At 40.7% G+C, this 27,637-nt stretch overlaps 1 protein-coding gene and 2 long non-coding RNA genes across 6 annotated transcripts in view; 1 reads left to right on the forward strand and 2 right to left on the reverse strand.

The window, feature by feature from the left end:
* Positions 1–1,432: 1,432 nt before the first annotated feature.
* Positions 1,433–6,219, reverse strand: LOC135973656 (uncharacterized). Its single transcript, XR_010590595.1, has 3 exons — positions 5,703–6,219; positions 4,622–4,699; positions 1,433–3,061 (listed from the first exon to the last, which is right to left on the reverse strand). It is a non-coding gene; the product is annotated as an uncharacterized LOC135973656 (long non-coding RNA).
* Positions 4,717–11,104, forward strand: LOC135973655 (uncharacterized). Its single transcript, XR_010590594.1, has 3 exons — positions 4,717–5,051; positions 8,438–8,497; positions 10,841–11,104. It is a non-coding gene; the product is annotated as an uncharacterized LOC135973655 (long non-coding RNA).
* The window catches only part of TIPARP (TCDD inducible poly(ADP-ribose) polymerase), a 69,371-nt gene continuing 51,540 nt past the window's right edge, over positions 9,807–27,637 (reverse strand). For all 4 annotated transcript variants that reach the window (XM_024102520.3, XM_005286976.5, XM_065557855.1 and 1 more), the window contains exons 3-6: positions 19,496–19,664; positions 17,192–17,373; positions 10,890–11,165; positions 9,807–10,513 (exon numbers count right to left, since the gene is read on the reverse strand). In XM_024102520.3, the coding sequence (XP_023958288.2) occupies positions 10,066–10,513; positions 10,890–11,165; positions 17,192–17,373; positions 19,496–19,664 (1,075 nt within the window). In that variant the 3' untranslated portion in view covers positions 9,807–10,065. The remainder of the gene's footprint in view (positions 10,514–10,889; positions 11,166–17,191; positions 17,374–19,495; positions 19,665–27,637) is intronic.

Here is a 27,637-nt window from a genome sequence, read left to right on the forward strand (position 1 = left end):
ACCCCCTGGAAGACCTCTGCCTATCCCCAGGGGTACACGTACCGCTGGTTGAGAACCACTGGATTAAGTGACTTGCCCAAGTTCACACAGGAAACCAATGGCTGATATGGGAATTGACCTTAGGTCTCCTGAGTGCCAGCCCAATGCCCTCATCCCTAGACCAGCTGAGTACTGAGTGTTGTCATGGGTGGATTGACAGATCAACTGAAGAACAGGTGGAATGGGGGTATTTATCTATCTGCTCTCACTTTCTCTCTTTTTAATTGTACGTAAGTTTAGGGGAAAGTGCATTTTTAAAACAAATAAATCAGGAACAGTTTGGCAGTATCACTGATTGCCTAATCTCAACAAGCATTTGCCAACATATGATTGGAAATATCTGTTTTCCTACACACAAACCCCACAGAGCCCCTGCCACACTAAACAAAAGCTTGATTTTGTAGAAATTCCCTGGGGGCAGAAGGGGACCACTTAATGTCACCAGCCTTGGTTACCACTTGCAGGGTGATCCCAATACACTCCCTGTCCCAGATTTTCCCCCAAAATGTGTGTTCTGCACTGCCCCAGACAAGGGTCTGGTGGCGAAAGAGGTTCCATGCTGTTGTTTGCTAATATGCAGATCAATCTGCTCCTATCCCCCTTCCTTGCCAAAGAATGGGCACTTGACAGGTGACCTCCCATCAACTTTGACGACATCTGGCTATAGGCGTCAGCTTGTCCTTTGTCTTTGAGAAACAGATTTAACCACTCCCCAGACTTGTCTGGTAACCATACTTCAGTCATGAGTCTAGCTCATATTCATAACTTTACATATAATATTGCTACATACATCTCCCTATGATATTATTGATCAGCAAGTTATTAATTTTCAAATGATACAACAGGCCTGCACAACATGCGGCCTGCGTGGGCCCTGCCCTCTCCAAGGGTTGCAGCTGTCTGGAGGTGCCTGCCTTCCTCATTCACACCTCATTCATTCAACAGGGCAATTGATTACAAAGTGGGGGGGAAGATCTTATTCTACTTCTAGCAAAAAGACATTTTTCTTTTACCTTAATTATACTACCTTAGGGGCCCGCTATAACAAATTACCAAGGTTCAATACTGCTGTTTCGGTGGGGTGGGGCTGGGGAAGGAGGGTTGTTTCCGCGGGGCAGGTGGCACTGGGGGTGGTGGTGGTGTGTTTCGGCAGCACTGGGGGGGGTTGTTTCCATGGGGCGGATGGCGTGGGGGGTGGTGTTGTGTTTCGGGGGGGCCTGGGTGGCGCTGGGAGGGGGATTGGCGGCGCTCGGGGGGTTTCGGCCCTCAGCTGTTTTCTTTGCAGTAATATGGCCCTCGCCATTTTATGAGTTGTGGAGGCCTGTCTTACAAGGCATATTTTGTACAAAGATTATTACAATGGTGTGTGAATATAGGAGTTTATCTGGTCACACATTTCTCCATTCTCATGTTCTGTAGCCATCCTGTTTCTTTGAATGGTAGGTTGGTCAGAAGCCTTTGATGGGGAACTACTGAAAAATAAGTAAAGTTAGGTCATCTGTACTTCTGCAATGAGACAAATGGAATCAGACTGTTGGGTTCCACCGAAAGACTCTGGGCTCGGTTCTCTTCTCACTAAAGAACAGTTTTACACCCACGTACCTACACTGACTTTAACCAAGTTCCTCCTCTGACTTAAACTGGTGTAAATTGGAAGTGACTGTAGTGCAGTCAGTGGAGTTACATGGGGTGTTACATTGGGTCAGAGAGAAGAGAATCAGATCCTCTGAACTTAGAGAAAGCTGTATGTGAAAGTTCAGCATTTCCTCTGACGGCAGTAGAAAGTGCTAACACACTGTTAGCATGGGGGGCAAATGAAGAAAATAATCATTACAAACTGTGCTTTTCAAATCACTCAATCTGGTTCCTATACGTGGGAAACACAGAACCATAATTTAGGAGATATTAATGATGTCATAACATTTAATGAACAGCTAAGAAATATCGCAAATGTGTGTTAGGTACTGGAAGTATTTGCACATACTTGTCTGTTAGTAGGATGCTGGGAAAAGTGGTTATACAATCCACTTTCAGGGGATTATTGATAGAGTTCCAGAGCCTTTCACCTCCAAGACACCACTTCAAAGCCAAACCTGACCAATAGCAATAGGAAGCTGTTAACATCTAATGCTGTTTGCTGTCCAAAATGAAGTGAGTGTCCGGGGCCTCAGTCCAGTGCCAATTGAATGAGCATCCATATCACAAATGTCACACTCAATGGTATTGCTGTCAGTCACAAAAGGGAGACCAAGGACGACTGGGCTCAGCGAATGAGCTACCTTCCCACCTCCTTGCTCTCTATGTAGTGTCAGAGCACGCTTACATTTTGTTTGCTATAGCAAATTCTCCATCTTGCACCTTCTTCTCCTTGGACGTACTATTCTGCAGTGGAAACGTGCTTTTTTTTTTTTAAATAAACCACAAGATTGATGGGAAAATCTTCCTGCCAGGATTATCTATTAGATTATGGAAGTCTCCCAAGGAAACTAGTGGTACCCCATCATTTGGAACACTTCGCAGGGCTTGGATTGGGGCAGATGACATGCAAGCATCTCTTCCATGCTGCCTTCTTGTTCTCCATAATCTAAGCTTTCACTGGGGGAGGGGGGAGAAGAGGGGAATGTCTGTAGGGGTATGTCTTCGTACAGAGTAAGCCTGGGTCCTAACCCTGGTATTGTCCCTAGCACAACCTGCCATCCACTCACAAAAACCTCTGGTCCGGATTTGGTGGTGCTTTAAACCTGGGCTAGCTGGACTGGCAGGGGATTTATACTTGAGCCTGGTTTCCACGTTAACCCACCCAGTTTCCAGTAAAGACACAGACTAATCAAACACACATGCTGACCCTCCTGCAGTGTCTTCCCACAGTTTCCCCAGGCCATATTTTCTTCCCCTCCACCTACTTTCTTCTCCTGCACCAGAAGTCTTCTTCCAGTTTCTATACACCAGGCTGGAGTTTAACCCCCACACGGCACATCTCCAAGAAGCTGGCAGAGGAGGAGATTCACTGGAAGGCTTCTCACTGCAGGGAGAAAATCAAAGCCTTAAAGATCCAGGATCACAATGGGCCTGTTCTATGATGAGGTGCTTGGCATAGCCCCAAGCACTGAGTTCCCTTTCCCTGCTGGTTGGGGTTTGGGGATTAGAGGCGCTGGAGGGATCAGAGGAGCTGAAGCAGAGGCTGATTGTTTCAGGGCTCAGCCAGGACAATCTCTGGTTGGAGTCATAGGATGTCTTGGGGAGGGGGTAAGGGTGGAAATTGGGGAACAGCCCAGGGAGGATGAAGCAGAGAACTAGCATCGCTGTAGTTGAGTAAAGCATGGGCTGCCACTGACAGTATGTTATTGTTAGGGGGCATTTTGACACAAGGGGGGATGGCTTTGCTTATGACTAATCTCACTACTTCAGTGGGGGATGTTACATGCTATTAGGTGGAATATGTAAACAAAGATTCACTTGAGGGTGGATGAACCTCCATTTTCCCTGCCACTGCTTCTTCCTCTCCCTCCCCAGCCACATGCTATCCAAGATGGATTCTAAGCTGGGGAACTAAATGTGCAACTGGTGATTTAGGGTGGCACACACTGCTGCACACTTGTAAAGCAGGGATTACTAGCACAAGCTGCGCAATGCCCACAAACAGGCAGCACGAGCAGGTAGGTAAGTAAACTTTCAGTGTGCTTTTTCTCACATTGACACTAACATTCAAGTGTTTTCAGAAGCAGCCTAAACACTAAGACCACGGTATGACCTGTGGGAGTATGAAGACCAGAGTACTATTAAGATTGAACAATACTATGGGTCTAGGGGTTCGGCTGCCCTGGGTGGGAGAGGGGGGTTGCAAAGGGATACCTGGCGGTGATTCTATGCTGCTGCTTCCTACTTCAGAATTCTGATGACGTTGGCCCAAATTTTACACCACTCCTGGGTTATGAGGCAGGAGGACTTCTCATACAGTCTGTCAGGTTTCTAGGCAGAGCCAACTTCCCAGATCTCCCTTTGTAACTCAGTAGGCCCCTCCAGGTTCCATCGCCTCAGTGCTGACAGCACAGGGGGATTCCATAGCTATTAAAACCCACATTAGCTGTTTCCACTACTCTATGTCTGCATACAGCCTGTGTGATCTCAGCAGGGCACACTGCCGCTGCTGCCTTCTGGAGTGGGGAAGGAACAAACTGCTGCCAAAATGCCCTGCTCCATGTCTAATGCCTTGCATCTGCTGCCTGTTACCAAAATGAGTTGTATTAATCACTACAGCAGGGACAGGTCATCCTCCTGAGTCAGAGCCAGGCCTTGTTACCCACTGGGAGTGGTTACTTCAGTGAGTTGCTGGGCTAAGAGCACTGCCACACAGGGGCCCACAAAGGACAGACATGTTCTCCCACTACACACTGCAAAAGAACTGATAGAGCACCACAGCTTAGGGAAGCTCAAAAAGCCATGGGATATCCCCAGAGAAATCCTAGCGCCTCACATGGGTGAATGCCGCACCAGTGTGGACACAGTCACCTGGGTCGGGACTGGTAGTGGGGATGCCCCACCAGAGCTAGCCTAGTCTGGGCTAATTGCAGTGAAGACATACCTTATAGTTGACAAAATAGTCTCAGCGTGTGAATGGAGTGTAACTGAGGTAGTGATGTCTGCTCCAGGTTCTTCCAACCTAGGCAATAATTCAGGGAGGTGTTGAACTACCTTGTTTATTTCAATGGGTGCTAACTGTGATTCCCAGCGACAGCACCTTATAAGACAACATTGTTAATTATTTCATGGCTCATCACAGCAAAGGAAGGGTGGGGAGGATCATATGATGAAGAATAGGGAGTGACTTGTGTGGGTGGAGCTTATCCTGTGAGTGGAGCTTGAAAGAGTACCAGTCCTCCCACCCCCCACAATTAGACCCCACTACTTAAAAGAAGCTCAGTAGAGAGGGAACACTGCCACATGGGAGGACTATGGAGCACACAGTGTTAAAATCCCACTCTGATTTTATATCCTACAGGCCACTGTAGCAGGTAATTTCAATCCATGAACAGTTTTGCTGAGGATTTAGAAGAAGCTGCCAGCTCAGAAAGGAGAACGTGTGGGGTAACACAGCTGGGTAGCAGCCTCCACATGTCAGGTTTTCATTTCCCAGCAAACCTGACTGCCAGTTTGATTCTCACTAACTGTCCTTGAGCTGCATTTAGAAATGTGCTCTAGAAGCTCTCTATAGACCACCAGTGGGTGGGGGGATGGACAGATTCAGATAAGCAGGCATGATGTCTGTGAGACTGAGACCTACAAAAGTGTAAAAAGGCCATAACTCTGAAGGTTTGTCTACACAGGAAAGCTTTACCAGTTGTATCATTATAATTATATTGGTGTAGTTAAACTGATCATTTTATATTGGTATAATCCTCCCGAGGGAGAGGAAGAGTGGCTTTTTTTGGTTTTATTTAAACCCCTTCCAAAGTGACAGAGGGTAAAGTGAAAAAGGTACTTCTATGCTAAGCGTGTCCACAGAAGGAGCGAGACCGGTCTAAAGTCACACTTTGGGTTATACCAAGGTAACTTTCCCCTGTAGACAAGTCCTGAGATGTCGGAGTCCCCCAGCCAGGTAGTATGTTTCAGTACATTTGCAACATAGATAGCACCAAGTGCACAGAAGAAAGAGGAATCCTTACCTGGTCATTGCTGGTGTTGTGCTTCTCAAAATCTTTCTCCTGTCTCGCTTGATCTCTCCTCTCTGTCTGTGAAAGGCTGCTCCCCAACTGGCTTCTAGGCCAAACAAACATTGCTGCCTATCATCCTCCTGCAATCAGAGCCACTGCAGAAAAGCAGCTGGGCCCAGTTAACCCTTACTGGTGTCCCTCCTTTTCTCCAACTGTGCATGTGGTGGTTGTGGCTTTACTCACCCCAGAGGCCTGCACACCCCATAACAATCCTGGAACCCAGTTGACCCTTATTTTCTCCCTTAACATTCCCACCCCCAAGTAAAGAGGGCTGCTTTGTCTGGCACCTATGAAATCTGCTCCTTGAATCAGCCAGCCAATCTACACAGGGCCCTGGAGTAGTGACACTGTGGGAAGAACCTTAGCTTACACTATTTAGCATGATTCTTTGCTAAGTCAGCCATACTCAGATAAAAGGCAGAATCCTTCCTGCTGCTTTGTATAGGTATGAAGGATCCTTACATAGAGGATACACCTGGGTTCTGCTGTGCAGGTGGGGGAACAATCTGTGGTGATCTGTTCAGACACACAGCACCTTCTGCATATTGCTGAGATTTCCTCCAGGACAGAGGGAAATGCTTAGGATGGGCTGGGATGGTGGTGAGTGGGTGTGCAACTACCAAACTACTTGTACATCTCAGTGGAGCAGACAGTGGGCTGTGCTACAATGAGTAGTGTTAATTTATGCCAAGATTTGCTACTTAAATTTGATAACTTTATGTGGAGCTTCAGCTCCCAAGCTCAACACCTGCCTGGCGAGCCAAACCATGCATAATTGATAGTGTGCAGTGTTCTCCTACTGGGGCAGCTACATAGGCGCCGACTCCGTGGATGCTCCAGGGCTCAAGCACCCATGGAAAAAAAATAGTGGGTGCTCAGCACCCACCAGCCCCACAGTTGCTGATCAGCTGTTTGGTGGCTGGTGGGAGGCGCTAGGGGGTGTGGTGGGCCAGTGGGGGACCTGGTGGTAGGGAGCACAGCAGTGGTGGGAAGAGTCGGAGCAAGGGGTGGGGGCATGGGGAAGGGGTGGAGGGGGGGTGGGACCTTGGGGCGGAGCACCCACTTGGAAAAATAAGTCAGTGCCTGTGGGCAACTAACAGCAGGGCAGTGGGGGTGAGAGTATGCAGCATTGGTGATGGAGGGAATCTCGTGTCTCAGACTTAAGTATTGGTTCTACTAGGACACAAGGAGAACGTGGAGGCAAAAATAAGTATTGCAAGGCAGCAAAGGAACCATTCCAAAGATGCCTGATGAGGATCCCTGGCAATGCAAAGACCCAAGCCTGATTCTCCTCACACCAATGGGTATCAGGAGAACTTCCATTTAGATCAGTGGAGTTACATTTGTGCACTGTGACCCCAAGACATATACTCTTAGGCCATGTCTGTACTAGCAGAAAAGACGTTTTTTACGTGACAGCTAATGCTTTGTAAAATCTGAATGTAGACAGGGCAAGTTGCAATTTTACCTCAATGTAGCTGGTTGAGGGGATATTCATGGGGTTTACCTCAACCACCTATATCAAGGTGAAACTACAACTCACTCTGTCTACACTCAGTTAACATTGTAAAATCTAACGCAATAGTCCTTTGTAAAATCACTTCTTAAAACTCTAGTGTAGACAGAGCTTGTAAAAAACTTTCCAGATTGTGTCCTTGAAGTATTTATCAACTGCACTGAGACTGAGTTAAACACTAGGATAGCACTGTGTGCAGTAATGCTGATTAATACATTCATTGTTCAGCTGACTGCAGGAAGTGGAGTATCTTGTAGAATTGTACATGCTCTAGAATGTGTCCCCTTTTGTTTTACAACAGCATCTCATGAGTCACTCAGGTGAAACTAGTAAATTAGGATACCAAAATACGCTTAGAAGATTTGGAAGGGGACATAATTGCTCTTTACTTGTTCAGACTTTAATGGATTTTTAATCATAGTTCTAAAGCAACTTCAGATTCCAGTTTAAAGATTCATAAATAAAATATCTATAAATCTACAAGAGATTAAATGTAATGTTACAGGCTCAGGTAATCAAGCTTAATTGTGAACAATTCAACTAATGGATCCTGATTGAAAGCTAACTGATGGCAATGGGAGTCTTCCCATAACACCAGAGAGCTTTGGATCAGGTCCATAATGGTTACTAGTATGTTAAATGTGACTTCTTTTTAGTTATACTAATATAGGAATTGCTGCACTTCTATTACCATTGGCATGGAGAATGCTTTCTCTTCCCTAGTTCAACTCTTTAAAATAAAAATAAGTCCCTGATCCTTCAATGAGATCTGTGCGAGAAAAATCCCTGCATCCATGCGGAGCTCAGTTGAAGCCAATCGGGCTCTGCTCATGAAGATCAGGTTAAGAGATTTTAAGGTCAGAAGGGACCATTATGATTATCTAGTCTGACCTCCGGCCTAACACAGACCCTAGATCCTCATCCGGTGATTTCTGCATCACACTTTTGTTTGGGCTACAACATATATTTTAGAAAGACTTAAAAGAAAGACTTTAGAAAGATTTAAAGACCTCTAGTGAGAGAGAATCCACTATGTCTCTAGGTAAGTTGTTCCCTAGGTAAGTTGAAAGTTAATTATCTTCACTGTTAAAATATTGCACTACATTTCTAGTCTGATTTTGTCTAACCTCCGCTTCTGAACATTAAATCATCTTATGCTTTTTTTTACTAGATTGAAGAGTTACTATCAGGAATCATGCAACTACTTGTACACCATGATCAAAATCACCCTGTAAGCTAAACAGATGAAGTCTCTCACTATGAGGCGGGTTTTCCAGACCTCAAATTATTCTTGTAGTTCTCTTTTGTACCTTTTCCAATTTTTCAACATGCTTTATGAGATGTGGAAACCAGAACTGGAGACTCACTAATATATGTATTTTAACATAGAGGCAATGCCATCTCCCTACTCCTACTTGATATTCCCCTGCTTATCTACCTGAGGATCATGTTCTCTCTTAGTTACAGCATCGGACTGGGAGCTCATATGCAGATGGTTACGTACCATAATCCCTAAATCCTTTGCAGTTTAACTGCCTTCCTGGATACTATCTCCCCTCTTGTAACTATGGCCAGCTTTTTGTTTTGTTTTGTTCCTACATATATGACCTTGCATTTGGCTGTGTTGAAATGCGTGTTGTTAAAATAAGCCTGTTTTACCAAGCAATCCAAATTGGTCTGTGTAATTGACTAGTCCTATCATTATGTACTCCACCAGTTTTTGTGTTGCCTGCAAATTTTACCATCAATGATTTTATATTTTCTTCCAGATCATTGCTAAAGATATCAAATAGCATTGAGCCAAGAACAGATCCCTATGGGGCCTCACTAGAAACATCTCATAGGATAAGGATCCTCATTTACAATGACTTTTTAAGATCTATGAGTTAGCCAGTTTCATGTGGGCTACACTGATTTTGAAGACAGCTAATGTTTTAAAATTAGAATGTCACACAGGCCTAAGTCAAATATATAATGTCAACTGTTACCTTTACCAACCAAACTTGTAATCCCATAAAAAAAATATCAAAGTTTGCTAGACAAGACCTATTTCCCATAAAATACTTAGTCCTGCCTTGAGTGCATAGGACTGGACTAGAAGACCTCTCAAGGTCATTCCAGACCTACAATTCAATGATTCTATGAAATCATGTTGATTTGCATTAATTATGCTACCATCCTTTCATTCTTTATGGACTGCATCCCATAACAGCCTTTCTATAATTTTGCCCAGGATCTATGTTGTTTAAATATAGGCCAGTTAAATAGGATGACACATAGTTTAAGTATTGGCATATTAGCTTTTTGTCAGTCCTCAAGAACTTCCTTAATGTTCCAAAATTTGTTTAAAAGTCAACATTATTAATTCAGAGAGCTTCTCAGCCAATTCTTGTAATAACTTGCAACCAAGAGTATCTTGATCCTGCATTTAAAAAAGTTTTAAAGATTTTGGGATCAGGGCATAATAAATTTTCAAGTCAACTATGAACCAACAATTATATCCATAAGCACAACATAATTTAAATAATTTGACCCAAACATTTTTTTAAACATGAATATTTACTAACATAAATAAACAGGGTTTTATAACAAAAGGATGGGGAAATATTTACAATTTGCACATACATAATGAAACAGCAAGTGCACAACTGGTCACTTCAGGATTTCTTCTTTTTTATTTTTTTAAGCCCTCCTCCAAGCCACTAACTTTAATCAGTTCTGCACATTTTTTCACAAAAACTACTACAAATGTCAGATAAAAGTTCATTATAATGAATAATTTAGCAGCATGGAGGATTTTCAGATGGAGACAGTGTTACTAACTTCTTCATACTGAAGAACAAAATAAGGGTAGCTCTGGTCATCGTTAAAAATGACAAAGATCTGAGGTTCAAAGTAATTGTCCACACAAGAGTCATAAAGGTCACTGGTGATGCTGCCAGGGTTCACAGGTGGCGGTCTTCTCATAGTATGATTGCCCACTGTGTATCTTCCTGTCAGTACTTTAGCCAAAAACATGTAATGAACTCCTTTGGGTGACCTTTTGGAAAAGTTATGAGAGTAGCTTGCCTTCCTGGCAAAGTAACTGCCTTGTCCAAACATGGTGGCATGCTTCCCACAGACTCGTGGATCAAAGTTGTGCTTGCAGATTCCATCCACTACATCCTGGGAGGTACCATGGAACAGGTGCCTTTCATTCATTATTCTGTCAAGCCCGGTCATTTTTTTAGACATATATTCCCTTTTCCTGGAATAGAAAAAGAAAAAGGATGAATTTTCAGTGCAGCTCTATGGATAAAAAGTTCTCCACATATTAGTGTTATCATCTTGAAGGTTAGAACTGCAAAAGGAAAAAATTAGAACACTTCTTCAATGTGTCAATGTAGCATATAACCACCTTACACAAAATTTTTCAGGAAATATGTATACTGATGTTTATTTTTCAAGCAAAATTATTCAACTTAAAGCTGTTGCTTTTTTTTTTTTAAAGAAGAGATTTGATGAAGTTTATATATTCTGCTTAACAATCAGATTATATTTCATGGCCAACACCATCATTTCTTTTTTATTTCAGAAGGGAAGTTTTCCAACATGATAAAAGAAGACTATTTATATGGACTCACCTTTTATATTTCTCCCAGAGAAACTGGTTTTGCACTCTTTGTATTTTCAAAATTCTATATTTGGTCTCTGGCACAGTCTTGTGAAACAGATTGTAAATGGTTCTGTAGCTTTTATCTTCTTTAGAAACAGGCACTTGGATGAAGTCCTGAGCTGGATCCATACTAATCCAAGTTTCAGGATAAAGGTTTGGAGAGGTAATAGCAGTCGGAGATAAGACTTGTGAAGAGGCTGGTTCAGCTGATGTAGAAGATATTGGAGGATTGCCACCCAGAGTCCTAGTTTGGGAAAGAGAGAGTTTGCATTTAAAAAATCAGAAATAAAAAGAAGACTTTCAAACTACAATTATTTAGTTACCAAGGTTCAGACTAGATGTTCGCAATGACCCTTCTGACGTTAGTCTATGAGAATCTCTTAAACTATTGCTGCTTTACGGCTATAAGGCAATGCAGTAATTTATATAGCTCAAATTCTTGTTTAAAAAGAGCATGCCAAACATCTTATCTGTTTAGTCCCTAGTCCTGTGTCCATTCAAACCAATGTGAAAACTCTCATAAGCTTGCTCAAGTACAGAATCAGTTCACTAAGGGGGGAAAATCTCAGTGCAAACACCACTGGAAACCTATTGTCATAGTAATTAGTAAGGCTTCTAATCTGCAGAAAAACTTAGAATAAGTTGCTACATGTGTCAGTGGCAGATAATTGTTTCTAAATATCTCATACAGACAGAACGCTACCAAATGGCAGTGGAATTATTTTACAAACTTTCTGTGATTCATTAACTATTTCCGTTGAACAAGCAACATACAAAATAAGAACAAAAGAACATTTTGATAACTCCCTTAGAACACCTTTCAAGAAGAAAAGGCATGCATGATTTATGATCCTGGATAAATAATGGGTAAACCTAATGAATACCACAAAAGATAACTGAATTTCAGTGTTGCATATTATTGCTCTAATGTCCTGACGAAAGCGCTCTAGAATTAGTTGCTTTTACTTGCATATCCGCATTTGTTTATTTTCATGCCTTGGACCAGCCTCTGTTGCGGGGAGTGCTGCCAGGTAAGAGGTGACACACGGGAGGGAGGAGCAATGCTGCTGTCTGTAAAGGCTGTGGCAGCAAAGGACCAGTCAGGCCAGAGGGAGGCAAACTGTAAGTGTTGGCTACACATACATTTGGCTGGATTTTTAAAATGCACAAAAATAAATACAGAGGGTGAAATCCTGGCCCTGCTGAAGTCCATGGGAATTTTGCCAGTGATTTCAGTGGAGCCAAGATTTCACCCATAGTGAATAATTCCAGTTCTGAAGCATGTTTCAGGATTGTGGGCAGGTACATTTAAGACTGGCTAACTTTAGATAACTAGCATAGTTTCTGGCTTATATTCACCTGATTAGGGACCTGAAGCCGCAAGCCTTATTCAACTGAATTATGCTTGCTTAGTTGAGTAGTCCCATGGTCGAATAAGGCTGTGCAGAGTCAGGTTCTATGAGCTTAAAATTTGAGGGCCAGATCTTCAGGTGATGTAAACAGGTGTAGCTCCACTGAAGTCAATGGAGTCAATGCAGCTATGTCAGTTTGCATGAGCTAAGCACGTGACCTGAACTCATTTTACAGTTGCCAGACTCAGGCACTGGGGAAGCAGGAAGGAAGTAAGTTGTTATGGACACTTCCCTCTGATTCCAGGGCCAAGCCATGGCACAGGTGATCAGTAAAGAGTAGTCATGAGTAAGCAACACCACTTGGCCAAGGTCACATTATGAAATTGCCAATCTCTGACTTAGAGCTTTGACACGCAAGGTACAGCTGTGTATCTAATCCCAAGCAGTGGAACTCATATTAAGCACACCCTTAAAGTTACTAGGTCACTTTTATTTTACAAAAAACTTATCACTACTGAAACAGGGAAAATCTATGTGCTCTGGCTAGGAGGAAAGACAGACATGAGAACGTTCTGTTTATCAACTGGCTACATTAGAGGCGAGTTGAGTTTTGTCTACATCTCAGGCCAAATCCTGCTTGCCTTCCTTATATAAGTAGTTGAATTTAGGTCAGTGAAACTCACTGGATGGGAAAGGCAAGCAAGATTTAGCTCCCTATGCCATCTTTATAAAAAAAAGTTTACTATGGCCCTATATCTGTCTAAGAATTTGCTGAAGGCAACACTATTGCAGCCAATTTCCTTTGGTTAAAGTGTGGTTCTAGTTAAAAAGTGTGTAAAACTGGCAATTTCTTACTCAACCAGTCGGCTCTGTGTGTATTCAGAGACTCTTTACCGACTAAGTTATGTTCTCCCTTTTCACAGCAGAGCCAACACAACTATGGGAGCTGGCTTCTATTCTTGTTCGTGCATTATCAGCAGAACTGTCAATTAAGTTCTGATTGCAGAATCTTTATTGTTGGTGATGTGTAAGCTAGAAAGAACGCAACGTGACTTTCTGATTAAAGGCTGAACTTACAGGGCTAAAAAATAGTTAGGTTTTTAAAAACATAAGCAGCTTTTTCTATCACATTTGATTTGGGTCTCTGAGAAACAACAAACAGTGATCCCTGTAACACCATTTTTAACAAGATACTTTTCAGAGTAGAACTATACTTAAATCTATCTCCTTACATAGCTCTCATCTGTTGTACAATGCTGAAAAGGAGAACCACTAGCCAAATTCTGATCTCAGTTACAGCCCTATTAAAAACACAACAACAACTCCATTGACTTCAACTCTGGATTTATTTATTCCAGTTTAACTGAACTCAGAATTTGGCCCACTATGTTCATTAATAGTTTAAAGGAAACCCAGAGGATGGATTGTAAATGTACCTTCCTAATGATTTTGTAGTAATTGTTTGTGATATTACAATGGGGGTTGGTTTGTTGTTTTTTTGCTCGACAGGGAAACGTGTCAGTGGGTAACAAAGTTACAATAGAACCTCATTAATTCATGCTAGTGATTGGAAGACCCTGTGCAAATTAACCAATGTTACAGATTAGAGAGTAAACAAGCAAACAATAAAATCATTAAGGATATTGCATCACTTAATGTACTTTGTTCCTTTATTTTGACAAGTGTAAATTAATTGTAAGCATTTATACTACATAAAAAGTCAACATTTGTCAACCATTATCAGACATTTATCACAACTCCTATATTAAGTATCCTATCCTAAACTTAGGATCCTATCCTCTCTATTTTAGGTATAGGAAAAAAGGGGCAATCACTGTTTAACTGGTGGCAAATGACTTTTTAATGGCAGCCACTGTACTTAATAGTGAACTAATGAAGTACTATAGAATATTTTGTAAAGTAATAAAGTCTGAATACTAAGATCCCCCCCTACAGCACACTGCTGTCTTTCACTAATAAGTGGTGTGAGATCACTGGTTTATTTGTGAAAAGTCTCAGGGGTACTGCATTAAGAACTAAGGAGGTTTATGACAGGACAGTGGAAATTTCACTATGAGTTCACTAAAGTCACTGGGAGTTGCAGATTCTCAGCACCTTTCAGGATCAGACCCTTAAACTGTAGTAAAACAGGCACTCAGAGCAAAATATCAGTTGGCTATGACGGAAAACATCTCATGTCTTTATTTTCCCCATAAGATTAGAATCAGAAGTGTTATAACTAGAAGTCCATGTTTTTATATATTTACTCTTTCTTCCCAATATCGTTTTATTGTTCTTGGGTTTTCCCCACACCAGACTATAACTGAAAATATTTCCAACAATTACTTGTTTCAAGGCCCTGAACAAATTAACTTTCACCTCACAATTATGATGCTATAACAATTCAGCAAGCTAATGAGCATTCTAGACCTAATACAGCAGTTAAATCTTCTTTGATTGGTCCAGCATGACAAGCTGCCAGTCAGACTAATGACTTCCACCCCTTTGCTAAGAGGACAATATGTTCCTAACTACTGGACTCTGACAATAATGTTTCCAGCTATGCTGGTGAGATCACAAAAACGGCATTTTTATGAGTTCTAATCAAAAAGGACTACAATGCAACACTTTTCTCATTTGGCCTTTGGGTGAACAAGTTCACCCCCAATGCAGAGGATGATAAAACAAGGCATGCTTTATCTCTAATTGTTCTTGAAAATGATAAAGTGTTTTTAAACATTTGTTTTTTATGAAGCCCAGAACTGATGGCCTGGTGATCACTAAAGAGAGTGAGAAGCAGAAATGTGGACAACAGTTTGGCAAGCTTCAAGTACATCTGTACCTCTCATGTTCAGAAGCCCAAATTTGGGTACATCTGTAAATTATATCCTTTAAAAATAAAATAAAATAAAAGCCAGCCAGCATCCCCTAGTGGGAAGGATGTTATTCATCCTGCAAGGTGTTAAGCACATAGATGCCAGCATTGTGAAAGCCTTGGCTGGTATGATTCTCTACATAAGCTGGGAGCCTGGGGACAGGAAGGTACTCAGCCACAGGAAGGCCACGACGGATTGGGGTGAACGTTAGCTTCATATGAATAAGGATACAGTGTGTCTGGAGTTCAGATATACACCCAAATGTCCATCCAAACTGCTGGAGGTCCCAAGCTCCTACATCCCTACAACACTCCATCCCACAACAGGCTTTCCCTCATGACAGCAGGCTGGTCCTCCCCACCTTTCATCCACTCTCAGAACCAGGGGCCAAGTGTTCCCTTCCACTCCTTGCCTCAACCCCTCCTGCTTGCATTACAACTCACGGACTAGCTGAGGCAGGGTGACAAAGGAGGAGCAATCAGCTAAAGGTTGGCTCTCCATCGTACCACCTCGTAGCAGGAAGCTGAGAGCTCCCAGGCCAAGCCAGTAGAAGTACAGAAATTACATTGCAGTATCCAACATTGCTGATAGTATGGTGGCATTTCTGAAAGTGCTGACTTCTTGAAACATTGGACCAAATCCTGCCCTGACTTACATCCCATGCACTGGAGTTCCACTGTTTCACGGTTTGCAGCATGCACGAGATAGAAGTACAAGAGTGATCCCATTTAGCTAATCAACAACACAAGCTGCTACCAGAAATCCGTGCCTGCTCTCCCAAACAAGACTTTGCCCGAGCAGAAAGGATCCAAGGGGTGGGGAGAGTGGAAGGCTCCTTATGCCTTCTACCAAACGTGTGCGCCTGTGTAGAGTTGCGCACTATTGAAGGTTAGATTTTGAGTACAGGCTAGAAATCATATTCAAGGGGAGAAAATGGCTACTCAGAGTTGCAGTAAGTTAAATATAGACTCAGTTTCTTCCTATCACATCCCCTACATTTTGTGGCCAGCACTTTCCAACTATTTGCTGGTATGCCTTACTTCACAGGCAGAACTCCCAGTGATTTCAATGGATTGGGGACTTTAAAAGTTTGTGCTCAGCTACAGTAGGGTTGTGCCCTGTAGGCATTCACTCCTAAAGTGCCAGGCCAGAAAAGGCCATTAAGCGTTGGCATGCCATTTCCCCGCTCCATTGGTCATGGAACACAATCCTCCATGATCAATAAATCAATATGTTTCAGAGATAGGCTTGAACTTAAACTTCGGCTTCAAACATTTGGAAACATAATGCACATTGAGCTCAGGAATTCACAGCTCAGGCTGATTCCTGTTGTGGGACAATGGACGGTCATTTCAGAATTGGCACTTAACTACAGTGTAGTGCTATAATTGAGATATTTTGCTACTGTTATTACTTAAGTTACTTTTCAGTGAACATCTTCAGTACATGCCCAAGGAAATCTACACTGTGCATGAGAAAGTTAGAGAAAAGAACTTTAAGCCTAATACTAGAGTTATTCTTTGCATCTACTTCTAAACTGCTGAGCAGTGTTGCTGTGGGCTGTTAAATAGTTGCAGAGTTTCACCACAGAGATGGCTGCACTAACTGTGTGTGGGGTGAAGTGATTCTGCTACATGTTTATAAATCTATTGGTAAAGTTTTCAAAGCTTTGGGCTCTTTCTAAGTGAAAAATCTATGGTCCTGGTTCAGGAAAGCACTTAAGCATAAGCTTAGCATTAAATATGTGCTTAAGCACCTTTCCTCTACAAGAATGCTTTACTAAATCAGGGCCCATATTTATACATAAAAAATAAGTATCACTAATTCAGAAATCCTACTAGATTGAGTACCAAAGCACTCGATTTGAGTTCAGTGGCCTGCAGTAAATAATACTAGACATACCTATTATTTCTAGATTTTCCTAGCCAGTAAGGAAAAATTCCCTTTGTCATGTCTTAAAGAAGGAAAGTAACCATTGTTGAAAGACCTTTGAAAAGTACCCTTTCACAGTAAAAAGTTTTCACCCCCCCCAGGATACCTACTGTAAGAATGGCATCAGCACAACACATGAGCGAAGAAGGGGTCGCCTCTTGATTTCTCTTCGGAAACATGCATTTTGTTGGAAGCCATCTTTGATGTTCAAGATATACTGATTGTGCCAGGTTACAAACCGGACCTCTTTCAGACCCCGACAGTTGGCTTCTTCTATCAATCGTACAACAGGCTGTTTGAGAAAGAAAGAAAAAAAGTAAGTTATGGTAACAATGCAAAAGAACTAATGCTGCTTCTATCTTCAACTGTTTTTGTAAAGTGTTTTTAATAATATAACAATTCAACTACCCAGCTAAAAGGTTAAATGGGTATTTGTCTATTCACATTATAAACCTCAAATGTCTGCTTCAGAAGCACTAATAAAATGGAGAATTACATTTAATATGATTTATATATTCATTTTATTTATTTGCATTTAGATTGTTCTTCATTCAAGGATCTCAGAATGCTTGACAAATATAAAATAAGTCTCACTATACTCCTGTGAGAGTGAGAAATAATAGCATCCACATTTTACAGATGGATAAACTGAGGCACAGAAGGGTTAAGTGACTTGCTGAAGCTCATACAGCAAGTCACTGGTAAAGAGGAGAATTGAACACAGGAATCCCAGCATTAAAACCAAACCATTCATCTGCCTTCCCAAAGTGAGTTTTCAGAACAATGAACTGATCAAAATGAAAAGAATTTTCCTTTAAGAATAAGTCTCTATAACATATTCTCTCATATCTTAAAATCAGTTTTTGAGGGTTTAGCCACACTGCCCTGAAACTAGCATGTGTTAATTTGCTCTTAAATTTGATAGTACCTATTAGTCAGCTTCCACATTTAAAATGTTATCACAGGTCACTTGTGGAACAAAAGTTCAGCAGAGCCTAGATCTCATTTTATTGCTGTCTCTGCTGGCTGTATGCAATATTGATTCTATGCAACAGTCACCCTGATGTTTAAGAAATTTTCTACATTTCTGTGGCTGTTTCTAAAGGAGGAATTGGAGACTAATATTATAAACCTTTGTGTAGCAAAGTGCAATAACGTTCTCATGATTCTGGTGACGCTCTTGGAACTAACTAGTTTCATTCTCTAATACCAGAGGATTTTGGAAACATTGCTCCCTGAGCCAATAGACTCTCAAAAAGAGGAAAACGTTACAGAGGTTTAGTGGCTCTGTTTTACTAAAACTCTTTAGATTGTGGTTCTCTACTTCTGTATTTTTACAGGAACAAGTCTAAGCCAGGTACAAGCTGAAAATAAATCTAATCCTACAGGACCAACCTGTACTCAGCAGCTCTGCAGATATATGAGGGGAAAAGGGCACACAGGAGGGAGTACAGGTCTGTCGCATCTTACGCGCATTTAACATACGCGATTTCAACTTTACGCGGTCGGGAAAAAAAAAACAGTTTTAATACTATACCTGTAGTGCGGGCGATTTTGCCCACCATTGAACTCAATGGGGTTTTGGCTATACGCGGTTTTCGCTTTACGCGCTAACTGCGGAATGGAACCCCCACGTAAGATGAGACAGACCTGTAGTCGGTGTTGTCTGAATGGGTGCTCTGCTTCTGCATGCTGGGGAACTCTGAGAAGGATTCTGCCTCCTTGAGGCACAGTCCCTCTTGGCGCTTCAACCTGGGGCAATGTGGCTCCACGCTGCCCCAATGCAGGTGCCCCTATGGCAAGATTAAGCCCAGCAGATGAAATTCACTATCCTGCCCCAGTTCACTAAGACCAAGAAAATAAGTTTGAGCAGGGGAACTACGTGGAGACTGGGGCTGGGCAGAACTAAAATAACCCCTACCTATAGGTTAGCAGTGTAAGTAGTCACATAGCTGCTACTCCAACCTCTGCACTAGAGTAGTTGATGAAACCAATGGGAAGCACCTTCACAACACTTTGGTCAATGAATCAGACCAATGACAGAACCACTGGCCAAGTCCCTGTTCCTTCCCCGCCCCAACCCAGAGCCTCTGCACTTGCAGAGGACTGAGTTGTTCTGCAGTCCTGGAAGTTTTCTATGGCCATAAGATGCAGGGTGAATTTTGACCACAGAGAAACAAAATCTTTGCTGTTTTATATATCAATAGAGTCACGGTGGAGAGGAAAACTATTCAGTCCCCTGCAAATGAGGGGTATTGGCCCCCAGAGAAAGGACATATCAAATATTATACAGATACTACACTTGTTTTGGGCAAAGAGATCAAGAAGGAGTGATACCCACTCCACCTGAGCAAGTGTTTCCAATATAATTTTTGATTTTGGTCCAAAACAGGTTTATGGAAAGTTTCAGATACCTCTGAGTACTCTCTCCAGCCAAAATGGTCCCGGCAGAAGTATTTCCAGACTGTGTAGTAGTTGGAATTGGAACTGGTGCAGGATGGTGTGGACAGTCTCCGCATTTGGTCAAACTCAATGGTTTCATACAAGTTCATAACATTCAGATCTACCAAAAACTCATGTCCCCTGGAAAGAATAAGAAAAACAAAGAATTTTCAATTTTTAATACATCCAAGGACACCTTGGGGGAGAGAGGGTTGGAAACAATGCTATTACAACATGTCTCAATTGCACCAAGCTTATCCACTACTGGCAAGCCAAACGAAGGTGGAATTCTGAGCACTCAGGGTCAAATTCTGTACTCATACCTCAAGCAACTGCATGGTCTTCAGCAGGGCTGCATGGGATGTAAGTGGACACAATTTGGGCCTCCCTATTTATAGCCAGATTACGACAAAACATGGCTATGTACAGCATAGAGCTGTACCATCTTGGGGCTGTGGGTGGGGGGTCAGGAAGTTCCAGAACTCCAGGTTGTGTATCTACTACTCCATGCCTTAGGATGCTGCAGGATATTTCACTCTCTCTGGCTGGTCAATGAGGAGGAAAAGCAATGGAGCCACAACCCCACTTTCTCTCCACCCCCTTTGTAGAAAGTGTTAGGAGGGGGTTGCCACTGCACTCATCCTCCTATTATAGGGACCACCTGTTCCTTGCTTAGAGAATAGAAGAGGGGAAGGTTCCTAGTTCTTTCTCCAACAAACACACAGACTATGGGCAATCTAACCCTTAATATATCTATAAGGACACTGGTGAGGAAATATTGTATAAGCATAGAAAGAAAAGAAACCTTCCTAGTACAGAGATATTTGTTCACTATAGATGAGTTATGGAAAGATCAATATATGCATCCTTGACATTTGTAGCATACTATCAAGCAAATACATCACACAACCCTGTTTGATGAAGCAGCCAAATACTATTCAAAAGGTTATTCTTGTGAAAGTTAGTGCTTCAGGAAAGAAGCGGAAATGTAAATGTCTCCAGATGAGGAGCATCTGCTGCTAATCCACCAGAGAGTTCAATTATCTTTCATCACATGTGCAGCAGAAAAGAACTGGCATAATATGAAAAGAAAAACTGATTTCACTATTATGAAGCTTACCCAGAGAAATATTTGCTTTTTGTTCTGCTAGCTGTATTGCTGCTACAAAATCGACACTTCAACATGCAACTTTATATAAAAGTAATTTGGTGCTTTCAGAAGTATAATGAGAGAAAATTGATATTACCTATCAAGAGTCGGCGCCTATATTCTTTACTTCAAGGAAAAATATAAGGCTGTTATGCTGATGTAGGAGTCATGTTTAAATGTGGCATCAGTATGGTTCAGCAAAAATGGCTTATAATACCACTTCACCAGCCATTATTGAGGGAGATAACCAATGTTTTACAGAATGTTTTGCTCTAAGCAAACAATCCCTACTAGCCAGCCAAACTTTTTGAAACCAGTTTCAGAGGAACAGCAAAGATGGTCTTGACCCTCAAAGTTTTGAACTGATCCAATCTAAACATCTCTCTCTAATTTGAGGGTGTTTGGATTTGTGTTCAAAAAGGCTATTCATATGAAGTCTTTAAGTCCCATCTCCAGTTGAAGCTGCATGTACATAGATCCCAAGCACAGTTCGTAAGCCAGTAGAGACAGGGTGTATGGGAGTTTTCTTGCGAGACTATAGAATGGGGCTAAGCCGTGGTTTATGAAATTATGAACTTCACCTCATTGATAATAGCCTTCAAAGACCTTAACATATTCCATTATCCTTAATGAATGTGTTATGGTTTATTTAGATAAAATATTTATGACTCAGATGTGAATAGCTTTATTTACAGTGGTGGGCTAGAATGTTAGATTTTAACTCATGTTGAGAAGCGCCTTACTTCTTGCATGAGTATATCACAACCTCGCCCCTAGGTTGTCAGCTTTTCTAGGCAGGGGATATATCTTATCTATGTTCTGTAAAGTGCAGTATAAATTTTTACTGAGATACATGGGTGTTTACTAATACAAGAATAGTATTTCTTCTTTGACAATTTGCATACTTTCATAGTCGTTTGAAAATTGATGTTTATGGGAACCCCGGCAACAAATCACAACATTTGTGCATATACTGGACTTTCTGCCTACTGTTTTGAAAATAGGATTCCATTTTCTATAAACTGCCATAAAATTAATTTACAGCAAGTTTGTGTTGTCAGCCAATAAATAAATAAATAAAACCAAGTAGCTTAAAAACTACTGCTTAGTAGCCAACCGAGAAATACTTCAAAGATAAGTGGTTTATTAGCAAATTGGAGCTTCAACCTGGACAGTCCAAGGAACGAATGATTCCACAGGAACACTGATGACAGTGCAAAGAGACAGCTTTGTGGGGATCAAAGCATATATCAGGCATACCTATATCTGTCTGTATAAAATAAATGATCAATTCCTGACAGGCCTGCACAAAGCTGCTTACACAGTATCACTCCACTCTTACAAGAAGACTCAGATTTCTTAGTAAAATGATTAGGATTAGCATATTGCCCAGCTAATGCTGTTGGTTCTCACTTATATGCTATTTACACGCTTTCACATTTCAATAGTTTTTCCACTTAGAGCTAATAACTCAGATGAATGAATCTTTTGAGTATTATCAACATGGCATTTAACCCAATGTGAAGTATTTCTTTTTTGCACTGACTATAGCCTGCAAAAATATGGCTAATATTTGAAACATATACAGTTTGTTAAAAACTCACGCATGCTAAACCTGTAAAAAAAAAAAAAAAACCCTGCCATATTTGACACTCGTTATGGCAAAAGTAATGGGTACTTAAACATGGGTTAGCGGCACTTTATTGATTTGCTTGAGAAAGCCAGGAGAGACTGCAGCTTATCTCACATTATCGCTATTCACCTTGCAATCTGTGGTTTTCTATCAAAGAATCACAAGGAATGGGTCTAAATCCTGAGAGGTGCTGAACACAAGCAACTCTCTTTGAACTCCCAATGGGAGCTGTAAGCGCACAGCACATTTCAGGATTTAGTATTATTGTTTGTGTGTTTTGTTTGCTGTTAGGCTTCTGAAGTGCTAGGCACTTCCCAGACATACAAGAAGGGACAATGGTGCTTGCTCCAACGAGCTCCCAGTCTAAGAAATTGGCCCAGTGTTATTTGAACGAACGGTTCATGGTATTGTTTTAGCTTAGCTCTCTTTGTTCTTCAATATGCTTTTATATAGTCTTTAAGGACAGGTATGAGAAAAATACTAAATTACATTTTTTACAGTTCCACCAGCTGCTCTCTCCTAAACACTCTGGGCCAAATTCACCCCTTTTCTAACTCCACTGAAGTCAACATGGAGTTACGCCAGGGATGAATTTGGCCCATTCCATTTCAGAGACTCACTGCTGAGAACTTTCAGTCTCACTGCAGCAGTAGAACTGTGTAATAGAATGTCTCCATCTGGTAAAAATCCACCTCTTTCATATTTATAAATTGCTACATATAAGGCACATTTTGCAAGTCAATCAATACTGTTATCTAAATGATGTCATGTCATAGCTGTGATTCTAAAAGGATTTCTGTTGAGAAGATAGTATAATGTGCAAAATTGCTAGAATAATTAACCATTTGTTCACTACACATGCCAACATATGAAATCATTACAACCTGAATCTGGATATGAAAAATAACTAAATCCTGAAAAGGAGGGCTACTTTAGTACTTTCTGTGTCGTCTTATCAGTAGCTCCTCCTACCCTATGAAATCTTAAAACACTAATGAAATCTGACGATCCACAGCATATTTCATCAATGCATAATGCACAAACACCCACACTGATTCAGAAATGTGTCCTCTTATCCAGCATTATTTTAAGAGTAATATCCTACACTTTAGGTAAGAACAGTATGTACAAACCAAACATTGCATGTAAATGATAAAAAATAGGGCTTTCAATTAATCTCCGTTAACTCATGCAATTAACTAAAAAAATTAATCGCTATTAATCGCACTCATAACAATAGAATACCAATTGAAATTTATTAAATATTTTTGGATGTTTTTCTACATTTTCAATATTGATTTCAATTACAACGCAGAATACAAAGTGGGCAGTGTTCACTTTATATTATTATTTTTTATTACAAATATATGCACTGTACAAATAAACAAAAGAAACAGTATTTTTCAATTCACCTTGTACAAGTACTGAAGTGCAATCTCTTTATCGTGAAAGTGCAACTTACAAATGCAGATTCTTTTGGTTACATAACTGCACTCAAAAACAAAACAGTGTAAAACTTTAGCACCTACAAGTCCACTGAGTCCTACTTCTTGGTAGGCCAATCGCTAAGACAAACAAGGTTGGTTATAATTTGCAGGAGATAATGCTGCCTGCTTCTTGTTTACAAAATCACCTGAAAGTGAGAACAGGCCTTTGCATGGCACTGCTGTAGCTGGTGTTGCAAGATATTTACGTGCCAGATGCACTAAAGATTCATATGCCCCTTTATGCTTTGGCCACCATTCCATGTTGATGATGACCGTTAAAAAAAAATAATCCATCAATTAAATTTGTGACTGTACTCCTTGGAGGGGAGGGGAAGGGGGAAAGAACTGAATGTCTCTTGCTCTGTTTTACCCGTATTCTGTATATATTTCATGTTATAGCAGTCTCGGATGATGACCCAGCATATGTTCATTTTAAGAATACTTTCTCAGCAGATTTGACAAAACGCAAAGAAGGTACTGATGTGAGATTTCTAAAAGCAGCTAAGGCACTGGACCCAAGGTTCAAGAATCTGAAGTGCCATACAAAATCTGAGAGGGACGAGGTGTGGAGCATGCTTTTAGAAGTCTTAAAAGAGCAACACTGATGCAGAAACTACAAAACGCAAACCACTAAAAAAGAAAATCAACCTTCTGCTGGTGGCATCTGACTCAGATGATGAAAATGAACATGCATCGGTCCGCACTGCTTTGGATCGTTATCAAGCAGAACCCATCATCAGCATGGAAGCATGTCCTCTGGAATGGTGGTTGAAGCATGAAGGGACATATGACTCTTTAGTGCATCTGGCACGTAAATATCTTGCAACACCAGCTACAACAGTACCATGCAAAGGCCTGTTCTCACTTTCAGGTGACATTGTAAACAAGAAGCAGGCAGCATTATCTCCTGCAAATTATAACCAACCTTGTTTGTCTGAGTGATTGGCTGACCAAAAAGTAGGACTGAGTGGACTTGTAGGCTCTAAAATTTTGCGTTGTTTTATTTTTGAATGCAGGTTTTTTTGTACATAATTCTACATTTGTAAATTCAACTTTCATGATAAAGAGATTGCACTACAGTACTTGTATGAGGTGAATTGAAAAATACAATTTGTTTTTTACAGTTTAAATATCTGTAATAAAAATAAACATAAAGTGAGCACTGTACACTGTGTATTCTGTTATAACGGAAAGTATATTTGAAACTGTAGTAAACATCCAAAAATATTTAAAATAAATGGTATTCTGGTGTTGTTTAACAGCACGATTAATCACACTTAATTTTTTTAAGCGCTTGACAGCCCTAATAAAAAATAAACAATGATAAGAAAACCAGCACTACTTGTAATAAATTACCAGTGTGAACCTGCTGAAACTGAATGCAAGTCAAGAATACATACACTTTCTGGAGTGAAAAAAGCACCTTCCTGGTATGCAGTCATTTTGTTCCATAATAAGCTGTAAACTACTTTATTTGAAAACAATGCGTGAAATCATGAGGATATCATTTCCGTTGAAAAGCTGAGCTAGATTATCTGAAGTATTTGCAAGCAGCATTGTAAATGTGAATATGTGTGTAAAATTTTTCATGATAATATTTGCAATTCTGTTTCAGAGGATTTTTGGTTTTTTACCTTAAAATATACACTTACCTTTGTATATTTTGACACAAATTCATCTTTGAATAAAATATTTAATTTTGAAAAGATCAAGCGTTCTTTGTTTGTTTCCTTTTCACAATAGGATTGTTTTGGAATAAAACATGGGCTCAGATTCACTCCCAATTTATCTTATTTTGAAGCCAAAGCACATGACACACTGCAATTTTTAAATCCACAAAATTCAGTCCTATTCACATAATCGCAGTGAAATGCAAAAAAATAAAATGTAGTTTTAAAAATGTTTGGTGAATTATTTAAACATCAATATTTTCTTTAATCCAAAAACACAAAGAGTTATATTAGCCACACAAAATGTGTTTTCAAGGCCACAGCCCTTCCTAAAGTATCACATAAGTGATTAAGTTCCTTGGAGGACCAAAGTCATAAAATGTTGAATGCTGATAAACAAATTTCACAGGCACCCAAATAATGGCTGATTACTCATACATGACTTTGATGTTCCTAATCACATATTTAACTGTACTAAAATACAGAATCTGACATACACTTTCAACTACATTATAAGGTGATGAGAAATGAAGTACTATGCAATATTGATGAGCTGTATGAGGGAAAAATGTTATTAATTTTAGGGGAATATACTGAACTGTGTGGTTGTTTTAGTAATGTCTTGATGGCAGCAACTTAGACAGAACGGGTCAACTTTCCAAACTCAGCATAATGGCTGTACGTAGAAAACCCTCATGCACAAATCATTTAACTGCACCAGCAAATGGGAACTTGGGAGTTTTTCTTATGGCTTTTCTTCTGATAGTTCTTCAGCCAGAGCAAAAGGTCAATTTATTCTTTCCCATAGTAACTATGAGGTTTACATTGTCAGATACTGATCCAATAAATTGACTTGCAATTACTTCCCCCCCCTCCCCCCCCCCCGCACACTTACATCTGTAATTATGGAGAATCTGTTCACAGCTGAGTCTGCAACTAGTTCCCATTATAAGTCCTATGTTTAGTGTCCTTATAACTCTGGCTAGCAAAAATAGCTTGGCCTGAAAATTGCTGTTTACTCTGAAGGCTAAGGAGAATTGTTCTGAAAAGCTTTCATTAAATTAGTCAAGCTATTTCTTAGTTTCAGATCATTATTGAAAAATCAGTCTGATTTTTACTGGTGTGCAATGTTTTTTGTAAATTTGTAGCTCAATGGTTCCCAGCCTTTTCCATACCAAATTCCCCTCCCATTTAGCAATAGAAGGGCAGCTCCTTAACACTTGTTGGCAATCCCTAGGTTGAGATCCCATCCATCCAGCTCAAACACAGCTTATTCCTCCTCCCCCTTCAAAGACAGTCTTCTTAGTGAATAAAACAAGTTGTAATTAAGAAAATTTAGTAATAATCAGTGTATCTAATTGTAATGTTTACAGTCTGAGAATTTTGTCCTCTGGTGGCTGGCTGCAGCTAAGATAGAATATAAGAGCCCTCTGACTCTCCACTGTGGCATCCGGGGACTTTCCCTTAGCACAAGTAGTATAGGCCTATATTTCTGAAGCTAGGAGACCAGGGTTCTTGAGATGACTCTGCATGGTTGTGTAATACATCCAGTCATTGTGGGTGTTTTGGGAGTTGGTTTTCTTTGTAACATGAATAGGACCTTATTTATTTATCATAGAATATCAGGGTTGGAAGGGACCTCAGGAGGTCATCTAGTCCAACCCCCTGCTCAAAGCAGGACCAATCCCCAGACAGATTTTTGCCCCAGCTCCCTAAGTGGCCCCCTCAAGGACTGAACTCACAACCCTGGGTTTAGCATGCCAATGCTCAAACCACTGAGCTATCCCTCCCCCCCTTCATTTCCTGCATTGCCATGAAAATGGAATCCACTACCCATTTCCCTCAGAACTTTGCAAAAGAAAAGTTCAGTGATTTCTTTCAGGGATACAGCATAGTAGATTTTTCTTTAAAAAGTTTGAAAAATCAAATCTCTCTTAAATAATGGGTGCTTTAAAAATGACACTTTTTCAATCTATAGATTGAAAAGGATGAAGTTTTCAGAACTGAGTTGTACATTTAGATGCCCACTTCCCAATAATTTTGGTGGGAGCTGGGGGCCCAGGTTGCCTAGACATCTTTGAATATCCCAAAATGTTTGACTTTGAGGTCCCTCTAAACCTTGACTGTAAAACTTCAAAATTGACATACATTTAAAATCTAGGAATGAAAATGTT

Source organism: Chrysemys picta, chromosome 9, assembly GCF_011386835.1.
Source record: "Chrysemys picta bellii isolate R12L10 chromosome 9, ASM1138683v2, whole genome shotgun sequence".
NCBI lineage: Eukaryota > Metazoa > Chordata > Testudines > Emydidae > Chrysemys > Chrysemys picta.